This window comes from Syngnathus leptorhynchus, chromosome 1, assembly GCF_054491065.1.
Source record: "Syngnathus leptorhynchus isolate UIUO chromosome 1, UIUO_Slep, whole genome shotgun sequence".
Taxonomy (NCBI): Eukaryota; Metazoa; Chordata; class Actinopteri; order Syngnathiformes; family Syngnathidae; genus Syngnathus; species Syngnathus leptorhynchus.
Genome location: NC_141195.1, coordinates 19,535,061 through 19,553,260, shown reverse-complemented (window position 1 = coordinate 19,553,260; position 18,200 = coordinate 19,535,061). Strand labels below are relative to the sequence as shown.

At 41.6% G+C, this 18,200-nt stretch overlaps 1 protein-coding gene across 1 annotated transcript; it reads left to right on the top strand.

Annotated features, from left to right (window-relative positions):
* Nucleotides 1-982: 982 nt before the first annotated feature.
* abcc4 (ATP binding cassette subfamily C member 4 (PEL blood group)) lies at nt 983-18,135 on the top strand. The gene is made up of 31 exons (XM_085923787.1): nt 983-1,215; nt 1,576-1,686; nt 5,394-5,514; nt 5,675-5,899; nt 6,323-6,412; nt 6,651-6,814; nt 7,438-7,563; nt 8,085-8,334; nt 8,556-8,663; nt 8,925-9,014; nt 9,087-9,278; nt 9,675-9,769; nt 9,843-9,929; nt 10,673-10,769; nt 11,222-11,425; nt 11,525-11,662; nt 14,159-14,196; nt 14,398-14,501; nt 14,584-14,730; nt 15,021-15,100; nt 15,179-15,329; nt 15,417-15,536; nt 15,604-15,714; nt 15,792-15,892; nt 16,036-16,227; nt 16,313-16,468; nt 16,616-16,705; nt 16,821-16,993; nt 17,075-17,180; nt 17,261-17,395; nt 17,486-18,135. The coding sequence occupies exons 1-31, from the start codon at nt 1,142-1,144 to the stop codon at nt 17,573-17,575; spliced, it is 3,966 nt and encodes a 1,321-aa protein (XP_085779913.1). The 5' UTR covers nt 983-1,141; the 3' UTR covers nt 17,576-18,135.
* The last annotated feature ends 65 nt before the right edge of the window (nt 18,136-18,200 follow it).

Genomic DNA, 18,200 nt, shown 5'->3' with positions numbered 1-18,200 from the left:
AGAAAGAAAAAAAACAATCAAACAAATAAACAAAAAACAACGTCACCCCAGATAACAACACTCAGACTTGATGGCAAAAATGACAGCCAGGATTGAGGGCTGTTCCAAAAGTGTGTTCATCTTATTGACAGTTTTGTACATATCACTAGCGTTACAATCATTTGGGGTCTCTCTATAGGAAAAAAAAAACCTGTTGTGTCGTGAAGGGAAGTTGAATGTGTCTGTCTGTGTTTCAGATTGAGTAAATTCTGTAAGTAAAAATGAAAGACACTGAGCCGTGTTTGTGAGATAACATTTACACTAAAGTTGTTGACTGTATTTCTGTTATCAACAACAAACAACTTAAGCTACAAAGGTACACACCCAAATGAGTTTGCAGAACATGTATTCATCGAAGGAATTTTGTAACTCACTCACATTTCTTTGCCAATGCAACTTGTAGCTCATCAGTTAATTTACAATTTGAATGTAATTGTTTCACAAATGTATTCTGGAAAAAAATAGTGTGCACTAGTAGTAGAACTAGTAATAGTAGTAGTAGTTGTACTAGTAGTACGCCCCCAAAAAATATATTTATAAAGCATAACCTTCTCCGAATAGAATAAAATAAAAATAAAAGAAAGAAAAAAAATGAAGATGAAAATGGTCTCTGTTGTCATGGACACATATAAGTGACCATAAAGCCAAACCAAAAAATGATTGCAGGTTCCAATAGAACACCTGTACATACAAAACAAAATTAAAACAAAACATCTTTAAAGTAATGTTCATGTTCTCACGTCTCTTTTGTCAAATGTATTCCACTCTGATCTGATGAAAAAGCTGAAAACTTATGAAATTCAAATACGACACATTGAACCTCCTTCTAGGAGCGAGCCTTTGGCCAATGGTATGCAAGAAGAATATCAAGCTGGGCCAATAGTTGGCCGTTAATGTCCACCAATCAGGTGACGTATGGGAGGAGCCAAGGCGAATCCTTTTTTTTCTTTACCGTAACGATGTGAGAAAGTGCCCTGCAGCTGTGTTCTATACGTAACACACGTTGCAACCCGTTAACCTCGCGTAACATGCGTCGACGTCGCCTTTTGCTGTATTTCTAAGGGCGAGGAAGTACTTGTCAGCTGTTTTGGGGCCCAGTACCATGGAAAATGTCAATAAAAATGCCAAGACGAACCCAGCAGCGTCGGCGAATCTCCTCTCCAAGTTAATTTTCTGGTGAGACATCCCGGAACATAAATCGCAGCAGTCAGGATACACTTCTATAGCAGTGTATCTTTTTTTCCCCATTTTTTTCAACATTTACGTGTTGATTTACGTGAGCATTTTGTATAATCGACACTCGCACAGGTTGGTACCCTAACGTGACGTCACTTTGGATTGGCGTCGGCTTGGTACCCGATCAAATATGAAAGTACAGTACTGGATTTATTGAAAGTAGTTCCGGTGTGTGATTTGACATGTTTTCTTAAGAGCGGTGTCATTGTCACTTGGCACCTCTAACATTGATGGAATTGGCGTTTCATGCTGCTGTGTAGTTACCGTGTCATGACTATTTTTGATATGTCCTGTTCTCAGGTGGCTCAATCCTCTCTTCCGCGCTGGATACAAACGCAAGCTTGAGGAAGATGACTTATACCCGGTGCTGCCGGAGGACAGCTCAGAGATCCTGGGGCAGCAGTTGCAGAGGTACAATCGCAAATTTCTCCGTCGTGGGATCAATAAAGTTCTGTCTTGTATAGTTTTTCAATTATGTATTTATTTTTGAACAATAAAAAAAACAACAATCGCATTATTATGGTAATAACCAAACTATGCTATATTGAAACAAAAATCAAATTGAAAAGAAATATATTACATGATTAGGGCATTGAATAAATCATAATGATAGATGTTTTGAATGCTCACTTTTTTTCTAATTGCAGTTTTTCACAATACACACTAAAATGCAGCATTTGTCTCAATGTGGGCCTTTGAGGTGTGATAACTGAGTAAAAGGTTATCCAAGGGAAATACAACCTTGAGATCCAAAAGTCACAACAACAACATGTACATAATTTGTCAAGAACACAACCCACAACTCATGAACAAACAACAAGAAACACAACAACAAACTATAAGAACAAACTCAACTGACACTTCACTTTTGTCTTAACAATTCTTACAAGTTTGCGTTGCATGTTTCCGGCAGTGGAATTTTAGCACCATAGTTGCTTTTTAAAATTCTTTGTCTTCGATGGAACAGAGAAAAATATCAAAGAAGCCATAAATGGCATCATGTCTTCCATGAGGGTCCTTTGATTTCATTTTCACATCACGTGGTTTTGATTTTATTTTCACATCACGTGGTGGACCAGTTCCCCATACTACTGTGCATGAGGGATTGTCGTCATAAGATCTTTTGACCAGTGTTGAGCAACTTCTTGAATGAAATGCGCATTCAATATTACTACTAGTCACTTGCATCTGAAAGCACTGTCATACGTTTCTTTACAATATTCAATAAGTTACTTAAGTGCACTTCATTGGGTATATTCAGCTGTAAAAAGTTAATATTATTTCAAGAAATTGATAATTACATTATTTTTCATGACATTTTTTCTAACATGACATCTTTCATTATTTTTCTTGACATTATTCACAAACAAACCAACAAACAAAATGGTAAAAAAGGAATGGATAGTACTTCATTCTTAGCCTTTTCTGTGCAGAGAAAAAACACATATGGACATATTGCCTCCATCGACATGACTTTAACAGCTAGTCGGTGACACAGAATAATATGTATCTGGTAGACTGACGACATGACCGTCGTGAACGACAAAAAGAGTGTGTAGTTCAAGAAGGCCGTGAAGCTACTCTGTTCTTTTTCATCCTGAGTATGCAAACAAGTCTCACTCTGTAGCTTCGTGTTCTGACAATCTGGCTGACTGTTGTCGGTGGACTCCATAGCTTGACAAGGTCTCAGTGCTTTCAACCATGGGCCAGGTAATTCACAAACATGAACTCATCGAGGGACTCAAAAATACCCGCGGTTAGACTAGCTAAGACTTGCCCTAGGTAGGTAAGTAGTTTTTACTGTCAATCAACAAAATATGTAAAATAATTAAAGGATTAAAATTTTGCAATCAAATCCAAAAGAATAACAATATTGCAGCCATAAATTGGCTCGGTGGCGCACTGGTTAGCAGGTCCAACTCACAGTTAGGAGGGTGCCAATTCGATTCCACCTCCGGCCCTCCCTGTGTGGAGTTTCCATGTTCTCCTCGTGTCTGCGTGGGTTTTCTCCAGGCACTCTGGTTTCCTCCCACATCCCAAAAGCATGCTTGGGAGGTCAATTGAGAACTCCAAATTGCCCCTAGGTGTGAGTGCAAGTGCGAATGGTTGTTCGACTCTGTGTGCCCTGCGATTGGTTGGCGACCGGTTCAGGGTGTCCCCCGCCTATTGCCCGATGACTGCTGGGATAGGCTCCAGCACGCCCGCGACCCCCGTGGATGGATATTGCAGCCATTTCTAATCCCACAATGTTTTTTCATTCATCTTTCAGTCTTTCACCAGTGGATAATATATGTTATCATGACAGTCTGCATGACAGTGAGCAGATGATGTAATGAAAACTTTTACACAGTGTTATTCCATCTCATTTGTGTTTACAATGTAATCCATGAAATGTGGCCACGGTGCAAATCAGAGAATAATGCTCTTTGCTTACCAACAAAGGTGTTTAAAGTTGTACTAAGTTCATTTTGAAGGCGGATGTACATGCAGAAACATGTCGGGTAATGTAACCTAAAATTAAATTGTTTGTGATAAAAGAACCCAAAAAAGTGAAAGGCATTTAAAGATGAATTCATTTGTTCGTTTATTCATTCATTCATTTTCCAAACTGCTTATCCTGACAAGGTTCACGGGCGTGCTGGAACCTCTCTCAGCGGTCGGTAGAACTGGTCGCCACCTTGAAGCCAATGTTGCATAACATCCCTTGTGAAGTTGTTGGTCAAAGATTTATAACAAGATTGTGCAAGTACATAGTACAAAACGTGATGTTTAACTACAAAAGCTTAACGTGTGGTTAATTTTTTACATCTCGTAAGCACTAAATATACATTTTCGAAAACATCACTTTTCAGGAAAACGGAAACGTTTATTGAGCCATTAACATTGTGTATTCTGGATACAAATTCAAAGGAAATTTAAAGTCATTTTAACACCTTGTATTGGTCAATAATTAGAAAAAATAAATACCAACGCCCTATAGTATCAATTGATGAAAAAATAGTAAATTGATACAATTTGATATAGGAAGTTTTGGCCCAGTGCCAGCAAAATGCATTCAAATTAATTACTGGATGTTTTTTGTTGTTGTTTCAATCAAGCAGGTTTTTCAGTTACAGTGCAACCGTGAAATTCATATAAACCGTGAAATCTGTTGTTGATAACGTCTCATTGCAGTTCTGTACCAGAATGTTTTTTTATACCAATTCCTCACCGTGTGAGTAAATACAGAGAGCTGCCTCTGTTTTGGAGGCTGTGCAAAATGAGATTTCCCAGCTATTTCAAGGCAGGCAGCTGCATTACCAATGGGGAATTAAGTGTGGTGTCTTGCCTGTGTAGCAGCTGATAATGTGAATGATATACGCTTATACGCTCACTGTCTACAGCTTGAAGCTTACTTGTATGAGGTGCTATCAAATGAAGCTTCAAGATGTTTCATGAACCCGTTGTTGTATTTACTTAGACCTCCAGATGGCACTCTCTGTTCACCGAAGATCTCAAAGCCCACCGACTTGCCATTTCGTAAAACCCTCACTTTAAACCAACATTGCCATCTAGAGTAGCCAAAGAATCAACAACTGGTTCATGAAGCTTCATTTTCCCATCACTAGTGTAAACATTACATAACACATACACATAAATGAAATATCTCAACTTCAAAGCTAATAGTGTGGGTTTTTATTTTGTTTGCAAGTAACAAGCATATTGCAGCTAACCAATTAGCACAAGAAACTTAACCTAGCAGCGTCACTTAATGCTCTACCTTGTTAAACATCACAAACAGATGGATTTAAATAAACTGCAACAATCACTGAGTATTAAAATGTGCTCTGTTTTATTAAAGAACGGCAATGAAAGTAAATGGGGTCCAGTCACATTACAGTAATCCTCCTTCCATTGCGGGGGTTATGTTCTGGACCACCCCCACAACAAAATGAAATCTGTGAGAGATACTGCAGTTAGATACACCCCAGCCGTGTTTTTATTTTTTTGAATTTCTATCTATTTTTATCCCATTCCCTGTGTTTGCAATTGCTCTGGAGCTGTAGGAGAACCTGTGACTACTTTACTCTTGGCAACCAGTTAAATCACCTGACAGACTGCGTCTATTTTCTTTACAGATACTGGGAACATGAAGTCCAGGAGGCCACAAAAGAATTGCGGAAGCCAAAACTCTCAAGAGTCATTATTAGGTGTTATTGGAAGATATATTCAGTGCTGGGATTGTTTACCCTTGTTGAGGTTAGTTTTGGAATTTGTATTAAGCAACTAACACATTCGCAGGTATAAAATGTATAGAAAGGTCATAACCACAGATAAAAATCAGCTTCATGTTACACACCAAAGGAAATGAGTCACAATTTTTTCAAGAATGTTATCTTTATTCTATTTTCTATGTCAGGAGGTGATAAAGGTGATCCAGCCAGTACTTCTAGGGTACATGATCCGCTACTTTGAGGATTATGACCCGCTCAATAAAGTAGCCCTGTATGAGACCATCGGTTATGCAGCCGGGTTGTCAATCTGCACCATCGGCCTGAATCTGGTGCACCACCTCTACTTCTTCCACGTCCAGCGAGTTGGCATGAAAATCAGAGTGGCCATGTGTGGCTTGATCTACAAAAAGGTGGGTGTGTCAGTAGTTTTACTGAGAGAAGAAAACCTATGATGGTCATCCATCCATTCATGGTGGTCATTGAAGTGGCAAATTAACGGTTGCCAAATTCTGTCACAGACAAATATTCAAAGTTGTAACATTTTGACACACTTTTGATGACATTCCACCACAATGTTGCAGTTCTAAAGAGTGGCACCCGCACGCCAACAAGATAGAACAACCTATTCCATATGTCCTTCTTTGTCCTTTGTCACACTATCATCATATACTACAGTCAATCACAATTGGACACAAGTTCATTAACATGAGAAAGTATGCTGAAACTTTTGACTCTTAGTGTAGTTGACACCGATATTGCAAAACTAAACTGAACTGTACTACTTTGCTTACATTTGAGATCTTGCTGAACTGGATATTTTTTTGCAAAACTAGGCTTTGTGTCTCAGCTGTTCTGCAATGGGAAAGACCACCACAGGTCAGATTGTGAACCTGCTTTCCAATGATGTCAACAAGTTTGATGAAGTAAGTTACCCAGTAAACCAACAACTAAGTGGAAGTCCATATTGTACTCAAAAGTATTTGAAGTCATAATGTGAGAATGTGGTTGCGTGCCGACTTTGTGTAGATGCAAATATAATAATACTGTATATGTATACAAGGTTTGTACATTATAGTTATTTGATTGGAGTTGACTGAATGTTTTTAGCCAGTTAGAAATTGTGATGAGATGAGGATCTTAATCTGCCTTTCTCTGCACCAGCTGACAATCTTCCTGCACTTCCTTTGGGTGGGACCCCTCCAGGCAGCAACTGTGGTGGGACTCTTGTGGCAGGAGATTGGGCCATCTTGCCTGGCAGGCATGGTGGTCCTCATGTTCCTAATGCCCACCCAGACCCTATTCGGGAGGCTGTTTTCGAAGTTCAGGTACCGTCGCAGCAATTCGTGACTTTTGATTCCTGCAACCAAACCAAGGAAAAGCTATTGGCCAACAACATAGTCAAGAGTAGTTTGAGTAAAACTACTTCCTTTGGATGGGTGCAGAAATTGGATTCGTCCAGCAAAGAAACAACAAAACAATAATCACAGTGTAACCTTATAAACTCTAAAGTATAATGCCCGTGAATCCATACAATTTGTGACTCCACTCAACATCGGTGTAGAACTATGCCTGCTTTATTTTAAGGATGATGTTAATAACGTGTTCAACTTAGCAGGGCATTTCCATGACACGTCAACAAGTTGCAATACAGTAAAAAAATAAAAATAAAATGTCTGCACTCTTTCATGTGCTACGCTTATGGCATCGTATTCAAAAAGACTCCAGGCTGTAATTACTACCAAACTTGCATAAACAAAGTATTGAACAAAAGCTGGGAATACTTATGTACATAAGATGTCTAAGTTATTTTAATGTGTTTTTTTCCCCATATTGTCCTTGCACTGTTTTCAAACATAAACCAAGTCATTTACAACAAAATCTCTGGATTGACTTTTTAAGGTCTTTAATTGGACCTCTTTTGAGTAACTTTAATTCCCCTCATCTGCAGGAGTAGGACGGCAATTCTTACTGACAGCAGGATCCGTATAATGAATGAAGTGGTGTCTGGAATTAGGATCATCAAGATGTATGCCTGGGAGAAACCATTTGCTGCTTTGGTGTCGGACGTCAGAAGGTGAAATTTAAGTTCTGTCACAACCAAGGTTGTTGAATAATTCAGAAATCATTCAGAAATGACTTTGTAAGATGTGTGCAAAATGCTTCATTGTAGAACTATGACGTCATCTTCATCTCAACAAAGGTTTCTTTGTGTTTGTTTTTTGTACACATCCATTTGTGTACTCAGCGACATCATTTGACACGCCTTGACAATGTGCCTTCAGGGTGTCTTGTTTTTTCTTTTTTAAATCAGCCTGGATAGACTACATCTTAGCCTTGATCCTCATTAGGATAGATGGTAGAAAAGATGTGGATCAGATGGTTGGAATTTAATACCCCAGAAACTTTAGACAGGCCATTGCACAGAGGTTGCTTTGACAAAAAATTGATTGTGCAGGTACACTTAATAAAATGCTCATCGTTAGTCTCATTTCTGTGTCTCCTCTATCGGTCATTTGGCTTTTAATTCCTGTGTTCCTCCTTCTGTGTTCGTCATCATCATCATCACCAGTATCATCTTCCTTCCATTCTCTGTAGGAAGGAGATCCATCAGATCATGATGAGTTCGTATTTGCGTGGCCTCAACATGGCCTCCTTCTTCTGTGCCAGCAAGATCATCGTCTTCATCACCTTCACCCTCTATGTCCTGTTGGGGAACAAAATCTCAGCCAGCCGAGTATTTGTGACTGTGTCACTGTACACGGCAGTACGCCTCACTGTCACGCTCTTCTTTCCCAGCGCCATAGAGAAACTCTATGAGAGCAGTGTCAGCATTCAGAGGATCCAGGTCCGTCGCTGCATAATCCTGTGGCCGTTTGAATTATGGACCCACATTTATGGCATTTTATAGAATTTTTGTGGCAGGACTTGAATTTCAGTTGATCATATGAGAACGTCTGAATTTTCTGTCTCAGAACTGTAGACAATCATTTGGAAGCAGTTTGTGTTCTTAATGCATTAGGATTTATCATAGTAACTTTGCCCATGTCCTTTTTTATTTTGTTCTAGGAGTTCTTGTCGCTGGATGAGATGGCAAAGACGAGCACACCTCTGCCGCTTGCCGAGAAGCAAGATTCTGCTATTGAGATCCAGGACCTTATGTGCTACTGGGATAAGGTTTGTAAAGACCCACTACACCCACCATGCAAGCGTGCTCAAGCCTATCCCAGCAGTCCTTGGGCACCTCAGAAGTGTGAGGCATGTTACATGTTAACGAGTGGCGCCGGCACCCGTGCTGCTCGTGACCAAATGTAACTTTTTATCGTAGTTGTAGTTTGCATGTCCAATTGTTAACTTAGAAATCAGATCAAATAATGCTGACAAAATCTTATAATGTTTAAATGACTTAAGATCTTCAAATGTGTACCACCTCCATAGAGTCTGGATGCACCATGTCTTCAGAATGTCACACTCAGTGTGACCGGAAAGCAGCTGTTGGCTGTTATTGGACCAGTGGGTGCAGGGAAGGTATAAAAAAAAAAAAATCCAGATTAACTGACTTTACATGTGCGCTCATTTTTCTCCCCTTTCTCAATCCAGTCCTCGTTATTGAGCTCAATTTTGGGAGAGCTTCCTGCTGAAAAGGGGGCAATGAAAGTCAAAGGTCAGCTAACATATGCAGCACAACAGCCATGGGTGTATCCTGGCACTATCCGCAGCAACATCTTGTTTGGAAAGGACATGGATCTGCGCCTGTACGAAAAAGTACTCAAGGCTTGCGCTCTAAAGCGGGTGAGCAAGTCAGGTTATAGTTGTACTTGTTCTTAACATGCTAAGATAGGTGCACATGATCTTTGTAGCTCTGACAACTATATATTTTGGGATGGTCCCCTTGAAATGAGCCATTTCATTCGAGAGAGTGTCCAACATACAAGGTCACACCTAACAACACAACATCAAGACCACACGTGAAACGTGTCTGCCCAGTTATCCACCTCTCCTGAGCCACCACCCACGTCTGTCTAAACAGAGCACTGTGTGCTTACTTTAAAAATATGAATAAGACATGCATACGCAAACTGTCATAACCGTACAAAATAGAACATTAGTAACTAATTACATCTCCATGTACATATGCATAGGTAACATTCATAAGCAACATTAAATGCCACTCTGACTGTTATGCAGGACCTGGAGCTGCTCCCAGATGGAGACCTGACACTGATTGGAGACCGTGGCGCCACACTCAGTGGGGGGCAGAAGGCTCGTGTCAATCTGGCTAGGTAATGCACATGAAATAAAAGTAATGCCGCGCCCCAGTGTTTAACTATTCACCGGATGTTTGTGTGTCTCCAGAGCTGTGTATCAGGATGCTGATATTTATCTTTTGGATGATCCTCTCAGTGCTGTGGACGCTGAAGTTGGAAGGCACCTCTTTGAACAGTGAGAAAGAAAATAGCATTTCTTGATACTGCAAAAGAAAGGGAACCTAAGAAAATTTTAGCCACTTTGGAGTGGGCTGTTGTTTGTGTTTTAACTTTTTTTTTTCAACCAACCACGACTTTTAAAAATGTATATTCAACTTTTCTAAGGCGGCACAGTGGGGAACTGGTTAGCTCGGACGCTTCACAGTTCGGAGGGTGCGGATTCTATTCCACCTCCGGCCCTCACTGTGTGGAGTTTGCATGTTCTCCCCGTGCCTGTCTCAAGCTAAAACAGTGTTAGGAGTACAGCCCCATTGGTTGCTTAGACAGCTTGTGAGTGGTTGCTTGAATAGTATTTTTTGATGTTTTGTTAAGGAGTCATCGGTGTGGACAAATTTTATTGACCCAATGTAGTGAAAAATGTTTTTCTAAGAAGTACATATCTAGTCTACAGGCTCTGTATATCCTGTCAGTCTTTTGAGAAACAAGGTATTGTGTAGAACTAGACCCAAATCTAAATGAAGCCTTTCGGTTTCGATGAAGGAATGTGTTTGAAGTAAGACAGGAAGAGACTAGACCCAAATTTCAATGAAGCCTTTCGGTTTCGATGAAGGAATGTGTTTGAAGTAAGACAGGAAGAGGTGCGGTGCTGGTCCTGACAATGGCTCTTCCGAATGCACTCTTTCCCATAAATAACAGCACTGGTGCATGACACAAGACTCAGATTGAGTACTATTTTATTATCATTTATTTTCAACCCAGGTGTATCTGTGGCCTGCTGAAGAACAAACCCCGCGTCCTGGTCACTCACCAACTACAGTACCTGAAGGGAGCAGACCAGATTGTGGTTCTCAAAGAGGTCTGAGAATTTAAATGATTCTTGTCTCTTGCACAAATGACTCTTCATTTTTTTTATGTGGCAATTGCAGAAAGGCAAAACTATAAGCCATCCCTTTATCCTCTACGCTCCATATAACGTTCACTGTTGTAGTCAAGATGATGTCTATCCCAGACGGCATAGGCCTAAGGCAGACTACAATTCAACTACTATTCAGTCAGAGTGTTATTGTGAACCACAAGACTAGTAATGGTGCAACCTTCACACATAAATGAATTGTGAATCAGTATGTTTTTATATGATTCTTGCAGTTCAGGTAATAGGTGCCTATTATACTTTCCTTGCTTACCTAAAAGTATGTTTACTCGCACCACATGGCACACTGGTCAAGTCACCATGCGTGTGATGATGCTTCCAGGACTGGCATGCATGTACATCTACAAATGAATTGCATTTATTTATACTTCTCGTAGGGCCACATGGTGACCAAGGGGACATACACTGAGCTACAGCAATCCGGACTGGATTTCACCTCACTTTTGAAGAAGAAGGAGGAGGAGGAGGAACTCCATCAGTCAACCTCAGACCTCACCTCCCGAAACCGGACTTTGTCACAGAACTCAGTGCGGTCTCAAACCTCTTCCGTGCACTCGGTCCAGGATGGAGAACATTTAGAAGTTTGTATAATAATTGTGCAAAAAAACATCTCAAATGTTGAAAGCCCTCAGTTAGCTAGGAGTTCCGCTAACATACAGTAACTGTTCTTCCATACCCAGGCTGAGCCAGTGCATACGATGGCAGAAGAGAGTCGCGCACAGGGATCCATCGGTTTCAGTATCTACATGAAGTACCTGCGGGCCGGTGCCAGCATTTTGTTTGTGACCATTGTGATGCTCCTGAACATTTTGGCTCAGGTAAGCAAACGCACCACAGCTCAAGTCACACTTGCAGGTCCAGAATTGTAATTTTTTTTTTTCGAAACATTGTGGAATTCATTTCTATCTCGGTACAGTGCTGCGAGTCACTTATGGTGTAGTGATACATTCACCTGGCTTCGGTGCAACCAGTGTAGGTTGCAGTCTGACTTTTGCCAAAAGTCAGTTGGAATAGGCTGCGACTCACTCACGACCAGGGCTTGACATTAACACCCGCCAAATGTGAGTGAATTTCATCAGTGGCGGGTAAGTCCGTCACTCTCACAGGTTGAATGAGCCTACAGCACTTAACTCCTTTGCACATACCGCGATTGCTCTTTGGTCCATTTGTGAGTCCTTTTTACTGGCGTCTAAGTGGTCAAAAGGCTCAAATAAGAATTTATTTCCTCCAAAGAAGCACCAAAATTGGCAGACTTTCGGGTCAAGAGTAGCGCTGCAGCACTGTATATCCAGTGTGTGCATGACAGAGCGCTGTAGTGGACATCTCTGATTTCAGTAGAGCAGCAGAGACCATGACCACATCTTTGCGATAGCCATAGGTAACAGATGTCAGTTTCACATGCAGGTTGACCGCTCCACCCTTCATTAGCTCATTTGTCAATTGGTTGGATTCTGTTGTCTTGAATTACTTAGGAAAGAAAGTTGTTTTAACATTGACATCCAACTGAGATCTTATTCAAAAGTCGTTTTCTCGAATGGCTCTTCTATGATGACCAGTGAGAATCAATTTGCAGCTGTCATGAAGCGTTTTGTTTTTTTGTTTTTTTTTGGTAACATTGAATCAGTGTAGTTAAATATACAAAATATAAGCTACAATTATAGAAAATAAAACTTCTCCAAAATGCCCTCCTACCTTATGCACGTGATGAAGTGTGCATGATTTGGTCCAGTGCCTCAGAGGATTTGTTAATGAGAATGGCTTTGCGCTAATGAGCATGGCTCGTTTTCGCCTTAAAGACAAACAACAGGTTGTCCCTCGAGAACTCTACCTCATCTCCCACTTCTTACTTGTTAGAAATGCTCACCACAGTATTTTAACGTCACCTGTGTGGTATTATTCCTCTCCAACTGTAAAGCACACGTTTTGTAAAAGTTCGAATAGTGTGGCAGTGTGCACCTTAGTTGCTGTTTCTGGTTGACCCCTTACTAATTTTCCCAATGCATTATGGCAAGCTAATCTAATTGATTATTACCAATCAAGCCACACGTAATAGTAAAATAAACCTTTTTTAAAGCATGTTTAAAGCAGCAACAATACACTGCAAAAGTTGGCTTCAAACAGTTAAAGCAGCAGAATTGGAACGGAAAGTTAAAGCTGCGGCACTTGAAAATGAAACTGGTCTGAAAGCAGTGACTAGGCTTCAAACAGCTGAAGCAGCAACAATAGAACAGGAAGCTAAAGCAGAATGATTGGAAAATAAAGCAGCTGCACTGTTGTAGGAAGCCAAAATCAACATTGAAGCGCTGGAACAGAAAAGAAAGTTCAAAGTAGCTGCAATCAAAAGGCAAAAGCAATAGCACACCACATTAAAGTAGCAACACGGGACTAGAAAGCCAAGTTGAAACAGTTTTAAAGTTAGGAGGATAAGACTGGCACAGCAACAGCACCTCAGGAATCTACCAGACTAAAGATAATGTGACAAACTGAGGCTCTTGGAGTAACTGTTTGCAAATGCTTACTCTAAACTTGCTCTGTTTTTCAACACTACACTGATGCAGATGCAGCTGACTTCAGTTGAGATGAGTTGGATAACATGGCTAACGAAAAAGGCTAGGATTTCGGTATGGCGTCAGTTTGTTGAGATCAATGACATTGTCAAGGAGAAATCCAAGGCTTCAGTAATCCTCATGGTAAAACAATTTTCAACCAAGTGAGCAACCAAGGTGTCATGGCGAAACCAGAAAAAAAGCCTGTTACCAGATCAGTCAGTGCTTTAATCAAACCCTCTCTCTTCTGTTAAAGCGAACCCATCGTGGAACAAAGCAAAAATTTGAAGAAAGGATAAAATAGACTTTTTCCAGCAAAACAAGGTCACATTAGTAAGTTCTGTGAAGTAGAAAGAAGAGAGGAGCTGCAGGCAAGCCCAAGCCAAACACCTTAACACCAAGTTAGCATTTAGTCATCACCACAAGTTTGACTGGCGCTGTCAACGTTTTTGAGGAGTGTTTCTCTTTTTTTGCTTGAAGCAAAGTTTACTTCCAGCATAAAAAACATCCTGAACACGCACAAGACAAGTGACACGTCATGATATTTCATATTCCGTCTGCATTGGTATTAACTCGGAAACCACTTGCCCGGTGAGCAAAAAAGTTCATGTCAAGCCCTGTTTGTGACCCTGAGAAGGTTAAGGAGTGCAGAGAATTACTTTTAAATTAAACGATTCTGGGATTTTGATGCTCCAAAAGAATAGTTCACTATGATCAGATATGTAACAGGTGTGACAGGCAGTGAAATACTAAGACTGGATTTTGCAGGTGGCGTACATTGTGCAAGACTGGTGGCTGGCTTACTGGTAAGTAAAAGGACCACCAAGAAGTATTTTTTTGTGCCAACATTGTGAAAGGTCAACAATAACGGTAACTTTTTGTCATTCACGTTCACGTGCTCATTAGGTCAATGCATACTGTATTTTGACCATCTTAGTCGATGTCATGGCGAGAATGAGCAAGTTCGCAAAGCAGCTTGGTTTGATCCATGTGATTGATGTTATCAGGGCTGAGGAGCAAGGAAAACTGGACACCAACAGCACCATGGAGCACAATATCACCAAAGTTAGCAAAGAGCTGGATGTTGGATTCTACTTGGGCATTTATGGAGGTCACATTTACACGGAATCAGCTTTTTGCACATGTTCCAAAACTACAAAGTGAAACTGTGCGCCTCTGTCGCTATTTCACAGGTTTAACAGCAGCTACCATCATTTTTGGCTTTGTGAGGACTTTGCTGATGTTCAACGTGCTGGTGAGATGTACACAGGCTCTGCATGACAAAATGTTTTCCGCCATCCTTCGCACTCCCGTGCGCTTCTTTGACATCAACCCCATTGGTAAGCAACTGCCCAGGAATAAAAGAACATCTTGTTTGTGGGTGTATGAGATCTTTTGAATGAAGAACTGTTTGCTCCCTTCCTGATTTCTAAGAGATTTTTTTTTAAAACATATCTCATATAAATGTTTTGCATCCTTGAGCACATTTTGATAATCCTCAAACATAGTTTGAATATATTGTAGACAGCCTAAGTAAATTTAGAAGAGGAGGAAATGCTGTGCAGTATTGTGTATCAATTGAACTCGACTGTTTAATACAAAGTGGGCTTTTGTTTGCGTTTGACCTCAGGCCGAGTTTTAAACCGGTTTTCGAAGGATGTTGGCCAGCTGGATTCCACCATGCCGTGGACCTTTGTTGACTTCATTCAGGTATGAAATGAGTCTGAATCTAGACTGTGATGTCAACATCAACAGCATCGATTCCAGCGCTCTTTTTTTTGTCCTCAGGTTTTTTTGCAAATCATCGGGGTGGTTGCAGTGGCGGTGGGTGTGATCCCTTGGATTCTTATTCCTGTGGTCCCCCTACTCATTGTCTTCCTCTTCCTCCGGCGTTACTTCCTGGAGACCTCCAGAGACATCAAACGTCTCGAGTCCACAAGTGAGTGTTCTCCATAAGGTCTAAAACAACGCACGCTCGTCCGTCTGAATAATTCTTATGAGCCCTCCTCCCTTTCCCGTCCCGCAGCTCGGAGTCCAGTTTTCTCGCACCTGTCTTCCTCCCTGCAGGGCCTGTGGACTATTCGGGCCTTCAGAGCAGAGGGCCGCTTCCAAAAGGCCTTTGATGACCATCAGGACATGCACACAGGTTGTATCGAGGAAAGAGTGGGTGTTTTGTTGATGAAATTAACAATGTTCATTCTAATCTGAAACAGCGGCGTGGTTCCTTTTCCTGACCACGTCTCGCTGGTTTGCCATACGCCTCGATGCCATGTGCTCCATCTTCGTGACAGTCACCACATTTGGCTGCCTGCTGCTCCGAGACCGTAAGGAAGTCCTCTATCCTAATACTGAATAAGTATTGTATGAGATGAAAGGGTTTGTGACGTGTTTCTCCTCTCAGAACTGGACGCCGGCTCTGTGGGTTTGGCTTTGAGCTACTCGATCACCCTGATGGGTATGTTCCAGTGGGGGGTTCGTCAGAGCGCTGAGGTGGAGAACATGGTATGAGGCAAAATTACAGGAGAATTTGAATTGAGCAAACGTTTTCTGCCACTTTGTAATCCCGTTTAAATAAGACTTTTTCCAAGTGTTTGAGTAAATGATGGTTCTGTGAGCTGATATCGAAATGAATATGTGGTGAACAGATGACATCAGTGGAGAGGGTGGTGGAATACACCGAACTGGAGAGCGAAGCCCCCTGGGAAACCAAAAAGCGACCTCCGCCTGATTGGCCCAGCAAGGGTCGGGTGACCTTTGACGGGGTCAACTTTTCCTACAGTGCTGATGGGCCCAAAGTTTTGGACAACTTGAAAGTGACGTTCCGACCCAAAGAGAAGGTCAGAAATGTTATTGTCAGAAGGGTTACAATATGATGTCATTGATGGCTGGAAAAGCTGATGTGATGGTCATTCCTGATGTCAGGTGGGCATCGTGGGTCGGACGGGTGCTGGGAAAAGCTCTCTTGTGTCAGCCCTGTTTCGCTTGGCCGAACCCCAAGGAAACATCTTCGTCGACGGCGTGTTGACTTCTGAGCTGGGCCTCCATGACTTGCGTCAGAGGATGTCCATCATTCCCCAGGTAGATGGCTGCTGACCTAAATAAGATTGAAAAAATGTCTCTCAGTGAAGTAACATGCCCATTTTGTATTGCGTCAAGAACCTGTGGATTTTCAAAACGTAACATTTTTGTCTGTTTTCTTTTTCTTACTCTCGATTCCTCTTCCAGGACCCGGTGCTATTCACTGGTACCATGAGAAAGAACCTGGACCCTTTCAACCAGCATTCCGATGAGGAACTGTGGAATGCGCTGCAAGAGGTGGCATGCATTCAAGCAAACACAATCATGCAGCTCATCGTGTCCCATGAGCACATTTTGATAATAATCCCATTGTCATAAAACATCTGGGCTCGAACCTCTATGTGCCCTTCAGGTCCAGCTGAAGGGTGTGGTGGAAGAGCTTCCTGGAAAACTGGAAACTCTTCTGGCTGAGTCTGGCTCCAACTTCAGCGTGGGCCAGAGGCAGCTGGTGTGTCTAGCCAGAGCCATTCTGAGGAAGAACCGCATCCTCATTATTGATGAGGCCACTGCCAACGTGGACCCCAGGTAGTCAATTTGTAACAGTGGTAAGACTGAGTGAATTTTTATCGAGCCTGTGCATCACGGCCTTTGCACGCGTGTTTGCAGGACAGATGAACTGATCCAGAGAACTATCAGAGAGAAGTTCCAGGAATGCACCGTGCTCACCATCGCTCACCGCCTCAACACCATCATAGACAGCGATCGCATTCTGGTTCTTGCCTTTTTCAGTCAATTCATATTTCTCACACGAAGCCACATTCGGGCAAAACTTACTCATGTACACGACTCCAGGTTCTGGATGCAGGGAGAATCCACGCGTACGACGAGCCTTACACTCTTCTCCTGGACCCCTCTTCTATTTTTCGTAAAATGGTGCAGCAGACCGGCAAGCAGGAGACCGCCGCCCTGCTACAGGCAGCTAAAGAGGCAAGTCCGCGTCGAATGTTTGCCCAATTTTCGGAAGCCCCACGAAACAGAAAGAAAACCGCAACTAATGGCGGCGTGCATATGTTTCAGGCTTATGATGGCAGAAGCCGACCCAACTTCAGTGACGGGGAGGTGTACGTAGCAGATAAGAGTTTGGTCATCTTTGAAACAGCTCTGTAAGCCGCACCCGACAACATTGGAGAGTGTCCAGGGCGAATGCCAAATGTACGCATATGATGCGAACCACTGCTGTACAAACTGTAGACATTAATGTATTTATTTTGCATACTTGTTGATTTTTTTCACGCATACAATCGCTGCCTTGTTTTCAATCTGCAGCAGTCACTTTATTTTTACGTTTGCTTTTTATAAGCCAAGGAAAACACTTTGAACCAAACAAGCGCCAAGTGTCTTCTTGTGAGCAAGATGAGAGAGTTTCAAATTTTTGATAAGCAAATGAAAGCCATGTTTACTTGTTTTATTGACATTGTGAGCCTGCCGCAGACTGAGCAAGCCAAGGAAACACTTTGAACCAAACAAGTGCCAAGGTGAGAGTGTTTGAAGTTTTTGAAAGTGATTTTGACTTGTTTTATTGGCATTGTGAGCCCGCCACAGACTAAAACTATCAATCAAGCAACATGTTTGTGGTAGATCCAAGATGCGGAATCATCATAGCAGGACGTTCAGGGTTTTTGTTGAGAAATTAAAAGAACGTAATAAGTCCATTACATTGATTTAAATGTGTTGTGTTTTCATTTGATTGTGAACTATGATCTGGGGAAAAAAGTAATCTATTACCTATCGA